At 44.5% G+C, this 13,944-nt stretch overlaps 1 protein-coding gene across 1 annotated transcript in view; it reads right to left on the reverse strand.

Moving 5' to 3' along the window:
- T265_01396 (hypothetical protein) overlaps window positions 1-13,944 on the reverse strand; it is a gene marked incomplete at both ends in the record, with an annotated part of 130,863 nt that overhangs the window by 23,552 nt on the left and 93,367 nt on the right. The window contains 6 exons of the mRNA XM_009165422.1: window positions 80-382; window positions 681-957; window positions 2,825-3,259; window positions 3,354-3,581; window positions 6,615-7,029; window positions 7,123-7,255. Coding sequence (XP_009163686.1) covers window positions 80-382; window positions 681-957; window positions 2,825-3,259; window positions 3,354-3,581; window positions 6,615-7,029; window positions 7,123-7,255 — 1,791 coding nt within the window. The remainder of the gene's footprint in view (window positions 1-79; window positions 383-680; window positions 958-2,824; window positions 3,260-3,353; window positions 3,582-6,614; window positions 7,030-7,122; window positions 7,256-13,944) is intronic.

The following is a 13,944-nucleotide window of genomic DNA, read 5'->3' on the forward strand; positions in this document are numbered from 1 at the left end:
GAAGTTAGAGGGGTTGAATTATTACAAAAAATTCATCCCACTACTTGTCTATTCGATAAATAGAGAAGGAGCGACTTACCCGCAGGGATTTTGGCAATCACCGGGGTAGCATTGGAAAACTGTCGTACTAACATCTTATCATCTAGCGCATTCAAGCCAGTGATATCAAAAGTCTTGCCGTTAGGGAAAACGATACGGATCAGTCGACCAGAGTCTGTGTTGTAGTAAAAGCGATGAAATCTCGAATCTTGCGGTCTGCGCAAATGCGTTATCAGCCCGGAAGGAGAGTAGCGAAAATGCCAGCTAGTTCTGGTTACTGGATTACTTATTTCTTGAATTCTTTGCGGAGAATGCGGTTCCAAGGTAACGTTGTAGACGAAACCTGGGGAAAGATGGGGAGCGATATGCACACAACCACGAATTGTAAGTAGTGGGCATTGGGTGAGAATTATAGACACACCTTATAAGAAAACAAGGAGGAAAAGAGATCAACGGCTGATCGAGTGGAATTCGCGATGGACAACAAGGCAGTCAGAAATAGTTAGTTGCAGTACAATAATAAAGGGATCCGCTAGAATTCGTGACGAAAGAGCACCCTATCGTGCGGTTTCCTCGTGGGAATGGAGCACTGTAAGTGTACTATGGATGTACTCAATGACAAAACATTGAATAAAATTTACCAAGTGGGGTTCGTAGCTGTAGTAGCTTTCCATGTGTGTCTCGATGTACGCGAAACCGTAAATTGACCGTGTTCCCTCGAATATCGGAGAGTAATCCATCAACGGTATGAGCTCGATAGACTAGACGGTGCAGAGTCATCTGCGTTACAGCGTTTTCTGTTTCAATGAGTTGACCGCGTTCGTTGAAGACGTAGGCTTCGTCCGTAAGCGATGAGACAACGCGATAGTTGGAGGAAGGAGGAGAGCTTTTCGGTAGATGGTGATGGATTCGGTAAACCTGTGAAGCACAAAAGAGTGGTGAATCCCAGACAAAGAGGACTGAGGTCCACCAAACATTCAGAATCCTTTTCACAAGAGGAAGTACACTTACAGTTAGGCTACCATCAGTGAGATGAAAATATGGGATGGCATTGTGCTCAGAAACCGCGCGCTTGGATGCATATATCTAGAAATCGACTCCAGAAACCATATGTAGCGGTTATATTTTCAACCTCTCACTCATTAACTACAAACAGGCCTACGCAGGGTCGGTCCATATGTACTTTAATAACTCTCTGGAAGGACCACCCGATGCGGTCGGTCGAAGGTAGTCTGTCCATCGTCTGTCTGCAGAAATATACACTTTCTATATTACTATAATGAAGATATATGGACAAGCAGGCTTACTACAAATAATATGTTCCGGAGAACAACCTTGTGCATGAGCTGATCGGTTGGGCCTGCAAAAGCCGTGAAATAAGATTAATTATAGACTACTGTACCAAGCGACAGTAGTACGGTAAAAAAACGATGGTTCTGTGGCGTCATGACTAGGACAATAGACCAATCAACCTTGTGCATGAGCTGATCGGTTGGGCATGCAAAAGCCGTGAAATAAGATTAATTGTAGACTACTGCACCAAGCGACAGTAGTACGGTAAAAAACGATGGTTCTGTGGCGTCAAGACTAGGCCAATAGACCAACTTCGCTGTTGTTTTCACATTGATGCCAGTTCCCGACCAATAGAACGGGAAATATCGTAGAAAATTGCCCGAATTCGAAGAATTCTCAGGGAAACTCACTTATCAGTGCTTTTTAGACGATAACCATAGGCGGTTGGGGTGCCCTGTAACGAGTACTCACGGTCGTGACCGTTCTTGGGGAAAACACGTATCACTTACCAAAGCAGACGGGTTTAAGATGGATGGAATCATACGATAGTTTCATCAAGAACAACACGCAGCCTAGATGATTAGGTATGGTATGAAGTGGTTCGCAGGCAACGAGTGTCAACCATGACAAACATCCATGAGGTCTCTCGATTATCAATGAAATATTAGTGATAAAATTACTGAGCTGACCAAACAAACAGTTACCATGTGGCGCATATCTAGCAGAGACATATGTCTCCATAGGAAAGGCAACCAAGTGAATGTACAAAGGGCAGTCAAAACGATTTTCTGTGCATTTTTACTTATACTTAATTAAGAAAGTTTCAGATGCCTCCTCGCCGGATAACCGAATCGTGATCCATAGAAAACCAACACCGTACACACAAGACTTCCTAAAATATTGATAGAGGGCTTGTGAAAAAGCCACACTTCATGCTGATGAAAGGGGGGTAGAAGTGTCGGCAAAGTGTCGTTTAAGCTGGCTGGAACACATCCGTTCGATAAAGATACATGGGATACATGATGCATTAATCCGCAACTCTACAATGAAGCTACCTATACAAAAGCGAAAGGATAGTCGTTCGGCCAGCATAGAATGTTCTTACGGGGCTCTCAACAAGACTCATAGTTTTCCTATGTGGGGTTCACGAACAAACCAGTATTGTATGCATCTATTTCGACGAAACTACCGAGTTTTTGGATCTTAAATTTTTGGATGGCGTACTCAGAATGGACAAGAATTACAAAATTATGGATAGTTCCTGTCCAAACGTATCCGTTAGACCGTTCATGTCCCTGGACCTTAATCTAGGCCAAACAAACAAGCAGCTTGAGATTTTCTCTGAAATATTGTCTGCTCTAATTAGTGTCGTAACCAACGGACTAAATGGAACTTATTGCCTTAAATTATACGACGAAGGGCTTGTCAATACGAAGTTTTCAGCAGTAACTTTACCGGTATTGTCATGCATTGAAAGTCCACCTAAACTTACCAGGCCGTGTGACGCGTCCGCAACAAACAGCTCGCCGTAGATGCTCAAGCCAATTGCACTGATATTGTAAAACCCGAAATTCTGGGCCAAACCTAGATCCACCACGCCAGTGTTTTCATCACGCAACATCGAAGACGCCAACTTTGTAGGACTAGGCTGTTCGTGATCCTGACCCTCTGTTTCACCATCACCTAACGACTTTCCCGCAACCAGGTAGAGACGTCCATCAGATTTTCGGACAAAAACACGTCGGGCCTCGGCCACATACAAGTCTCCTTCGGGGCTAATGGCTAATCCTTTAATTTGAGATAACCGGAACTCCGTGATGGGCTGAGGAAAGCGTCGATCGCCGGTTTCTGTCTCGGTTGGAACACAATCGGCAAGAAATCCCACGATTAAAGATACCATTTGAGTGGGCAAATGCAATCGGTAGACCTGAGGGTAAATTGACGAATCGGTGAGAAACGGTATCAGTATGTTTGATGATAAAGTGAGATATATATAATAAACAATATGGGAGATGACGTACAAGTAACCCATCCACAAAGTATACAGCATCTTCGAACGCACTGTAGACAAGGTGTGTTGGGGAATGAAGTGAAAGTCGAAGACCTGGCACGGACTGGTTGTATAATATGCAACTCCCTGTTGAACTTTCGGTATGACCAACCGCAAGTTGGACTGTTCGTTTGGCGCTTACACCCGATGCTTGCAGCGGTACACGCCAGATTGAATCGCCGTCGGCAAAATAGAGCTCCTAAAGAAGAAAGAGTAAGAACACGTTTAGTCTGGATCGCCATAGCAAGAAGATGATAACGATGACGACGATAATGGTTGTCACGATGTGGACAAGCCCCATGAAAATATATCAATCGTTCAGCTGTAACGCTGCCACACCACCCGAAAGAAGTATGAGGGCTGGGGTACCACCAGGTTGTTCAAGCCTAGTTGAGACGCAGAGACCGGGTTCGAAACACGGACCTTCCGGTCAGTAATTCCGCACTCTAAGAACTGAGCCATCTCGTTCACATGGTCTCTCTCCCATGTTCTAGTGACACGGACCTGATGACGGTTTTACGATCTGGATGATTCCACCATTGGATCGAGCGTTTGGGGTAGTCAATAGAAGTCGAGAAAACGGTTTAGTTCGCTGAATATCATGATGAGCATCAATCACAAATCAACCTAGTGTCGAAAAATGTATTTTATAATTTGTCTCGTGAAGCAACAAGAAATTACACATATAGCCTTTAAAATGGTTGTGATGCACGGATTATGTCTCGATGAGGTGGAAGACTTTTACGGCGACGGCTAACGCAAGAGGTCAACACGGTTGCTTCAGATAAATGGATTGTCGGGATAGAGCACTTACATTGATCATTTATTCTTAGGGTGAAAAACAATGTGGCTATTGATCTGAAGGTAAATTTAGCTTACATGTTGTTATTAGAATGATGGGAACTAATTCCTTCTTACACGAGGATGCGGGCGGGGTCAACGGGAAGCAGTCACTGTGGGGAAATGGTGGCTTAATATGAACAATTTGTAGTTCTTAAAACTGTATTTGAATGCAATCACGCACGCACATAGTCACAATCCCATTAAATCGTGATGGAAAGACCTGCTACCCAAGCCAGAAAGTAATCCATCAGTTTTATGGCAGGGTTCGACTAGACATGCTGTGAAAAATAGCTGTGCCATGATGGGTGGGGGATAGTTACGCTTCCCCGGTAATTCAGTCGCTCCGTTAATCTAAATCATTAGACTAGCTTAGGTCCGATCGAACTGTAACAAATCATCTCGTTCAAGAACACATGCGCACAAACGCCGCATTAATGTCAGTAGACAATGAATGCAGTATGGGAGGAAACAACTTGGAGAAAGTTCTGCTACATGATTGCACCGCCTCGTCCGATAGGAGCTAGCTTGCACAGTGATGGTGGATAAACATGTAAGTGTCCGTGTGGCTTGAAATTACCTCAGTGGGGTGATTAGGGGAAGAGCGTAGTAACGGTTACACTACAACAGATACGATCACGTCATTAACTACGGGAAAAGGCGAAAAACAGGTGAAGCTGGTAATCCCAGAGGACGAACCTTCAAATAGTCCGACATACTCTTTCTCTAGGTACATTCAGCAGAAAATCCTCTCCTTTTGAGTGGAATGCCTCACCTAGTTAATTTTGCGGAAAAGTCATTCGAAAGTTAAACCTTGAGAAACTACAACGTGGAATGCCTCACCTAGTTAATTTTGCGGGAAAGTCATTCGAAAGTTAAACAAGTTGTTTCGCATAGTGGTGGTGACATCTCACGTGGATGGAGGGTGGCGTAACCGGCTTGCAGTTACGGTGGTAATATACATGAACTGAAGAGACTACGGCAACGTAAAATGTCTGTATTCCGGTCAGAAAAACAACCAAAAGCAGCAAAGATAATCCGATGTGGAGTTTGGACAGAATCAACCGTTGATGTGACCTATGATGATATTCGGAGATGCACTTCTAGTCTATTACCAATGTGATTATCATACATTCGCGCCATTGTCGATTGTCTTTCCGTTAGCTACTCCGTTTCCAGTATTTCCACTTTTTATCTCTATGGTCATTGATCGAGTTCAGGTTCCGAGACCTGCTGCCTATGTGCATTTCGGCGGAGTGAGCTACTAATTTGTGCTCCTTAACGGTGTAGGGGGATCTTCATTCGATTTTACGTTCGGTCACTAACGCAAAGTATCCCACCTAACTAGCGATGCAGCGACCGGGTAATTTGCCAACACCGAGTTTACAACGACGTGGTGTGAGATTGCGTTCGAGAACCGTCTTAACATAACGACTTCATGACTGAAGATATGATGGAAGAGACTAAAAAATTCCGAATTCATGCGGATGTAGTCTCCCAACCAATACTGAGTGAGCTGATGACATTGCGGTTGTAGCTTCCCCTCAGTTACCCATAAGAAAGTGAAAGGGTAGGCCTTCAGGGACGTATTTCGAGCCTTCAGAATGCAAATTCATGCAACGGTACCGTCAGAAATATCGCATCTCGACGATGCTGCTGACAAGTTCACTAACCTGAGACTTGTTTCGTGCTGCGGATGAAGTAGTTCACAAAAAAAGCAAGGCGAGGTTTGCGTCTATCGTCAAACGCGGCTTTCAAAACACCAATTTTTCCACCAGGGATAGAGTGCATAGTGCTAGTGTACGGTCGGTCCGTTTTTGTGGTCAGAGAACTTTATCTCTCCATAGATGCATATGACCCTCCGGTCTCCGACCGCCGCTGCTTCTATCAAGTTAACGGATCGGATCAACAATGATACAGTTCGGAAAGCGTGTACTTGACAGTGAGTCAAGACCCACTGAAAATGCACAGAGTTTGCTAGCTAAACCACGTTCGGGAGGGCGACTACCACGCCCAACGTTGTTTGCGAAGCTCCAGTTAAGGTGCGAACGAAGGAGTGGTAGCCAGCCAATGATCTGAGTGGAAGAGATGGTCGTCTTGATCGCAACAATTGGGTAGGATTGGCAGGTGCCGTTCAACATTCACCGGGGGGGGGCTGTAGATAATCCCCAGTATTGCAAGGGCCATAGTCACTCACCGATATGGTCAACCTGCCTGCTTTTCAGTTTAATTCTATTTAGCAGCTATTAATCGTTCTTCCATTATCCTTCTCTGATACTTTCTTTTAACCATGGGCTTTAATGAAAGTGCAAGAGTCTAGGACATAGGTTTCAAATATATGCTCACGTGTAGAACCGTACAAAAAAGAAACGTATGACAAGGATGTACTTACATTCTGAGACACGGCTATACCTTTAGGACCAACAAGCGGATGTCTTAAGCACGGAAGTCCGGTTAGTGACGGAAACACAGTTTGTTCCGCGCAGTCTACGCTCACCACTGGTTGTGGATGATGAAAATCCGCAAGCCACCAGATTGTCTTGCTTGCGGCGTGTGAAACGAAGCAACCAAATTGCATACTCATCGACGAACCAGGCATCTCAAAAATCGATTTATTAATCACGAAATTGGGGTGAGGAGCCAGATAGTAACCAACATCAGGTCGAGTCGAAGACAGGGAATCCAAATCGGGTTGGAGAAAACGTAACTGGGAGGAATTCATTGCGCGCCAAATGTACCGGTTGTTCTCGCGAAATATCGTTTGAGCACGCATATCTAGGGATTCCGAGGCAGATGAGGGTTTGAATCTGTGGATGGCAAGTGAAGAATTAGAAAACTGTAAGATATGATTCTAGAAATTGTACGCAACACAAGCGAGGACAGTGTAGACAAGATCTTACTTGTTCAGGTCAGTCGGTTGCAGCCAACGCAGGTAAGCAGCGTCCCCGATCAATACAGCCCCAAGGGCATCAGTGACTATCGCGTACAGATTCAACGTTGCCGAACCGAACGCAATCTGACCAGAGTCACAATCTGCACAGGTGTCAGGAATTCGGCGCGCACCATCATCACTTTGCCCAAGTATCGGAAATACGTGCCAATTCATGTGTTTCAGGAACAGATGCAAGCCGTCGCCACTGTACACACAACAGGAGAGAATGTGATGCAAAAAATATGATTTCCCATAATAGATGGTAGAAAGATCGAACGCAAATGTAGCAATACAGTTGTTAGCAAAACGATAGACAGTGGAATCCTATAGGATGCTACCCCATCCCATGAACCTACGATCAAAAGTCATTGCCAGATGGACATTTTCGACAATCAATTCCTAGCAGAAGTTCGTTAACAAAGGAAGTGGGGTCAGAAAATTGAACCCACTGGAAACTTTCACATCAACAGGTCTCATCCGGTCGCGTCAACCTCCAGAGTAAACATGACATGAGAGCAAACGACCGCGGGCATCAACGGATAGGTATTTTTTAAGGTTTAGGCCTTTGTAAATATAATAAAACTGCAGCCGAATATATATGCCATTTTAGGGTAGCTTGGTAATGATGATCGTTCAGCTGGGTGCATACCTGCCATGCAACCCAGAGGTAGCGAGAGGACCAGGTTACCCAGGCACAAACAGAAAACAGTCGACATGCCGCGGTTGGGTTCGAACCACGGACCTTCCGGTCAGTAGGTCCGCGCTTTGACCACTGAGCTTTGTCGGGCCCAAGGGTAACTTGTCCCCAATAGCACAATGTTTGGAACGAACCCATGTCACAGGAAGACAACCTCTGAACGGCCTAAAGTTGTGGTCAATGAAGACAGCTAATTACACCACTGGTTCCGAGCTCGCTTCGTGGCGCCGATTAAAAAAAAACAGAACTCACCTGCAGACGAACAGCTGTGGAATATCAGGGAGTGGAGGAAATTTATAATATCAGCAACGGGCAACAGGTGCCCATCTGATGGATTCACCTAAGGATCAAAAGCGCCCACCATGAATGAAACAGACACAACTTGTTATTCGTTTAGACCACCAGTGTTTAATCCAACCAGTTGAAACACAGAGAGGTGGTAAAATAACTCATTCAATGGGAGATATATGCGCAGCGGAAGTAACTAGCACCTGCCCATCCAACTTTGCGGGTTTCATTTTGTTACACGAAACCATAGTTCGATCTCTAAAACCGACCCGGGAGTCGGCTTGAAACTAGGTCATTGGTGGTAGCCTATAACTTCATTGGACAACTCGCACCCCTTCCTAACAAGAGATTTGTGCCAATCAATCCTGGAAGAAGGTTTATGCACCACTCAGTTTCATAAAGAACTAGTTCATCTGCCGACTGGCGGGTTGTTTGAATAAGAGTGACAAGCGATCGGATTCAAACAGTTCACCCGAAATTCGGTTAATACGGCTTTCTGGTGCAGTGATCTGGGCAAACGCTTAAATTACAGATATTCTTAAAATAATAACAGAGAACTGGAACTATAAGCCACCATGCGGCGTAGGATCTTTACATAAATGATAAAAAGTAAAAGCGAACTGGCTTTTTTCCTCAAATTTTTACATTCTGTTTCAGACTTTTCTGTACCGATTCCATGCAGCAAAACAAACTCCATCGCAATAGAGATGTTTAGCTACATTCAAGGAACAAATATCTCTTAAACCGCGATACTGTGTGGTAGAGTCTATTAACCGGAGAAACTGCCAGAGGCTGGGAAAGCTGTGGTGGTTTTTGACTGAGTAATATTAACAGGCTCGACCTCGTTTGGCTAAAGGCTAAACATAAACACAAGATCGACCCATAAATCACTCAAACTTGGCGTGAGACAGAACTCAAATGCAAGGCAGTTAAACCAAACAACATGGCAGATCCCATTAAGTTCGAAAAAAAAACAGTGAACCACCTGCAAAGTATAGTTAGACGGTTTGTATAAGTAAACTAGCGAAAATTTATGCCCAAAAACGACAGGTTTCTTCTAAGCTGATTCTTCAAAGGGGAACAGAGCACCATGGATATTGCGGGGGGGGGGACTTGCCGAAACGCTCCCAAGTAGGCTTCGGCTAACTCTCGGATTATCATACCAAAATAGGGATCCTATGTTTTAGATCTAAGATGTCCGAAAGTGGGGCTAAACCGAGGTTGGATCGATTTGGGCGTGCTGGGAGGAAATCGAGCATGTTTTAATGTTGGATTCATATTGTAGCCGCCACTGAATCGGGAATCCTAAAACTATATTAGACCACAGGGCAGTTTTTTCACCATGACATCACGCTGATGAATTGAAACCAATCCGAAGGATTCTGAAAAGCAGGTGTCCATCCAATCCACTTAAAAAAGGAACTGACATTCGGAGGATCGAGGAAACAGGTTGTACAGTTCCAGTTTATCAAGAAACATTGACGTAAGGAATGAAAGGAAAGTGACGACCACAAGCAGACACATAGGGACCTACAGGCCCTGATGAGATGGATTTTTTTTATCCAAAAAGACCAGCCACACGGTCGGTCAAATTGCAATTCTAACAGGGAACGAGGAGATAGATAGTGTTGTCCTTGGTTAAATTAGTTTTGTTTCGTGTATTGACTTAGAGATGCAGTGCAAACACTTGAGATGTTGAACAGGAACCCTGTGCGCGTGAATGCCAGTCGGTAGATTGTTGGTTGTGCAATGACGGATGTATAATTTTTCCCGGCGGATAGATCCAAGGAGAAAGAAAAACATCTTTCGGTATGAATACGTCTGCTAGAACGACAACTTTTCCAATCGTTACTGGGTTGCTGTACATCCAGCTAGTCTGAGACGCTTGTTTTCTCCGTGAACTGACACAGTGCTTTGATAAGTTGCGAGATAAGCGAGCTCGCGCCCATCAAGATACTATCTGTAGGGGCCATCTGAATCAAAGCCAGGTTGGCGGTTGGTGAACGGAAAAGTGCACCGAAAAATTCGTTAATTGCCCATCAAGATACTATCTGTAGGGGCCATCTGAATCAAAGCCAGGTTGGCGGTTGGTGAACCGAAAAGTGCACCGAAAAAATTCGTTAATTTCAACTCGCTGGGTTGCTGTGATAGACAAATGGAAAAGCGCGTGCATGTGGACTACACAGCCCCGACATTAAGCGGTTTGACAACAGCCGGCCGGGTCGCGCACCTCTTTCAGTACATCTCGAACATTCATTTTCCAGAAACACAATTTCCGCAAGTGCGAAACTGTGCCCAAACTGGTGTCGAACAACTTGAGTGTTGTGATGGTAAACAGGGAAGAACCGGCAGTGGGTTGTCCATGAGTTTTTAGCAGTCGTATGGGTGGGTTACTATTGCCAATTTTTTGGCGTTCTACTATCGTAATCCACAAAGAGAACACGCCATAACAAGAAAGAATAATTTCTTTTGGAAACTGTCATTTGGTAGGGACGTTCTCAAATGTTTTTCTTGCTTATCTCTGAGAGGTGCGAGAGGTAAGCGGAAGGGCATAAGGTATATCACTTCTTGCCTCTGATTTGCTTCGCTTCCCGCTTTCGTTTGCAGCCAGTCTGAAAAACACGATTTACATGGATACCTTGGCGATCAGTACAGATACGATAATTAAGGGAGAGCGTAGAAAAGGCGAAGTTGTTACTGGAAACTCAATTTAGCGAGCGACCAGATGACGACATAATGTTAGTCGAAATTCGATGGAAGCGATAAGACAGCTAAGATAGTACGCACGGTTTACAACTGGTGGTGATGATGGCGCTCAAACTAATTTACAGTCTCACAGGCTACTGGCTACGGATTTAACGGTTTTCGCCAACTTCTCACTTCAAGGGTGTTCAAAGCGTCGCCGTTAAATTCTGTCCGCTGTTTACAATCCACCAGACTCTGTCTCAGGATCAAATGAGACTATTTTATAGTGGTTCTATGGAAAGCCACACATTCGCTTCAATAGAAAAAACGCACAATACAGTGAATCTTGGACAAAGCAGACACCGAATAGTACTGATACAAGGCAACTTGCCTGTCCGCTAGGACAATCAACCGTAAGACGACATTGAAGGGAGAGCTGAAGAGCAGTGCGCACCTCTTCGATTAAGACTATTCAGATGCTCAACATTCATTTGTAACCGGATTCATCTTCAGTCCTGATATTAGGTTCTGCGGGAGATGAGACGCTGTTCAGATCAATCCAGACTTAGTGTGAGGACCCGCACTTCCCAGGGTACGCACCTTCATGATTGAACATCAACAGATGGTACTCTTATGTACTTCACAATAAACTATGGAGAAGTTTCGCCTTCGAACTTCAACATAGTCTGATAAGTATGGAGAGCCATTTTCAGCTATGCAAGAGCCTGTCTTACGTGTCAAAGACTAGGTTTATACTCGCACTTGGGTTCAGAAATACCTGGAGAGGTCAAGATGATGCTAATTAGGCAGTGCAGACCAAGGCGTTGTCGCTTTGAAGTACCACGTCTCCAACTTGCTCATCAGGGAACTATGTGGCCGGAAAGCATCGTGCAGTACAAACACACATCCTAGCTACACATACCTAGATGGTAAAAAACGAAATGATAGAAAGTTGTTGCGACTAGAACACCAGAGGGATTGGGTCAAAATTGTCAACACTCCGGTAGTTTTTGTCTTCAGATATTGGGTTCCCATTGTATTTGGAAGTCCTCCATTCGGGATTAAGAGCCACTGGAGCGGAATATGAAAAGGCCATGTCGACATGGCCTGCTAAGAAGCGTTGGAGTAGTGTCCAGGAATAGTGGACCGGACTGATAAAAACTTACCGATAAACTATGCCATGATTCACGGAATACAGATGTACCAAGTTCAAGTTCCAGTTGGCTAATTCGGAGCTTGGAAGCTCATGCCCTTCAACTTGCACAGTACGGTGTTCCCAAAACACCTGAGGGCATCCGGTATAGACGAAGCCGGCGGAGACTGTTGAAGAACGAGGGTGACAAAAATCATAAGGTGTGCTGAATAAGAAGCATGTAATTGTTTACGTGTATTAAGATTATCATTGAGTGAAAGTGGTTGATGGGTGGTGCTTGAGCTAGGCGAATTCAGGGTGTACATTCCCTGTCAAAAATCATCGGTGAGTGAGTGCGGAACTGTACCGTAGGGGTTGATTGTCTATAAAACAAATTTCCAACGCGACCACATACACTTTCGGACGTGAAAAACAAAGAAAGCTCCCTGGGAACAACCCTCATACAATCTTCACAAAGTGAGATGCAACTGGAAGAGGACACGGTTAGGCTAAGCCATATCTCAGCAGATAGCAACACGGACCCGGGCTCGACATCTTACGGGCGACTTAAAATTGACTGTTGTCCCTTATATCTTGATCTGCTGTACGCCAGACGTTTCCCTAACAAGGACGTTAGAATTACTTAATTCACTAACTGCATTCAGTAATCTAAGTTAGTCCTTCATATTCAAGTTGTTTTTAGCTTCCTGCTCCGCTGGGTTTTATCCACAAGAGTGATAGTAGACAATCTCTATCAGTGAATGTGTTTCCAATTTCCAACCTTGGGCACTTTAAAAATACTAATGCCTTATTAAAAGGTCACAGAAGTACGCCTACATGTGTAATGACATGTAAATGAATATCTTCGAAAACGGTGTGATAAAGAGACATTTCGACACCCGTATTTCTTTCTGTCACCCTTTACCATCCTCGGAAATTACCAGGCGATGTCACGGTCACCCGTATCTGTCTCATCTGATGTCCAGAGTTCCCAGCGTCTCATGTAGATGTGACTAACTCATCTTGTTACGACCAACGTCTTTCAAGTGGGCTATCCGTAGGGTACCGCAAATTGTGGTTCACCATCTTTTTTGATACCAAATGTTGACCTCCTTCCTTAGGTATGTTGGTGAAGTTTGCTGAGAATTCACACGCTTGCAGACATTCGCACAACCAACGGGAGTTCAAAAGGCTTCATACAAAACTTATTTGAAAGCACCAAACATTAATTAAAAAACGACACTGAACTGTTGTACGTCAACTTGGCACAGTTTCCTATCGCACATCCACTCGTTCGATATAGGTATATACACACGGAAGTAGAACCCGTCAGTTTTCCTGACATGCTACGCAGTTTACCAGCAAGTCCACTCAATTTTATGATTAAGGTTGTGTTTATTTCCCTCTTTGGCAACATCTGTTGTTTGTTATTTTCTCGCACCTCTCCAATCCCAACAGTTGTTCACGTGCACGTGGATTGTTGCGCAACCGAAAAGGGACAAGAGTGGGGTAGAGTAAGCAAGTCGTTAGCAGCCACCTCTTGTTCACAAACAATCATGTTCAGTCGATCAAAAACCCGGGAGAAAACGGATTGTGCGCGGAACCGGTTAGCCAACAAGTAGACACAAGTAGGGGAGCACTTGTCTTCCACGAACAGTCTTAAAAAACCAAAACGAAGTTGTACATTCCAGGAGTGAAGAAAGAGAAAATGCGTCTCGATGCTAAACTGAGAGTGAACCATCACTCTGTATATCGGAACGTTTCAAAGATGGCAACGAAATGCATGACCTCGTCAAGTCAAACAGACTGTAGGAGGGGATGATCCCTAACAGGATACCGATGGAATGCAAGACATGGTACCAAAGCTGAATAGGCACAACTGGCTGCATTGCTATCACCATACTTTCGCTTCTCTGAACAAAATGGATCGGTGGTTGCAAACTTTTCAAGCTATCGCCACCCTAGCTCTCGATGCACGGCGCTATCGA

This window comes from Opisthorchis viverrini (assembly GCF_000715545.1).
Source record: "Opisthorchis viverrini unplaced genomic scaffold opera_v5_15, whole genome shotgun sequence".
Taxonomy (NCBI): domain Eukaryota; kingdom Metazoa; phylum Platyhelminthes; class Trematoda; order Opisthorchiida; family Opisthorchiidae; genus Opisthorchis; species Opisthorchis viverrini.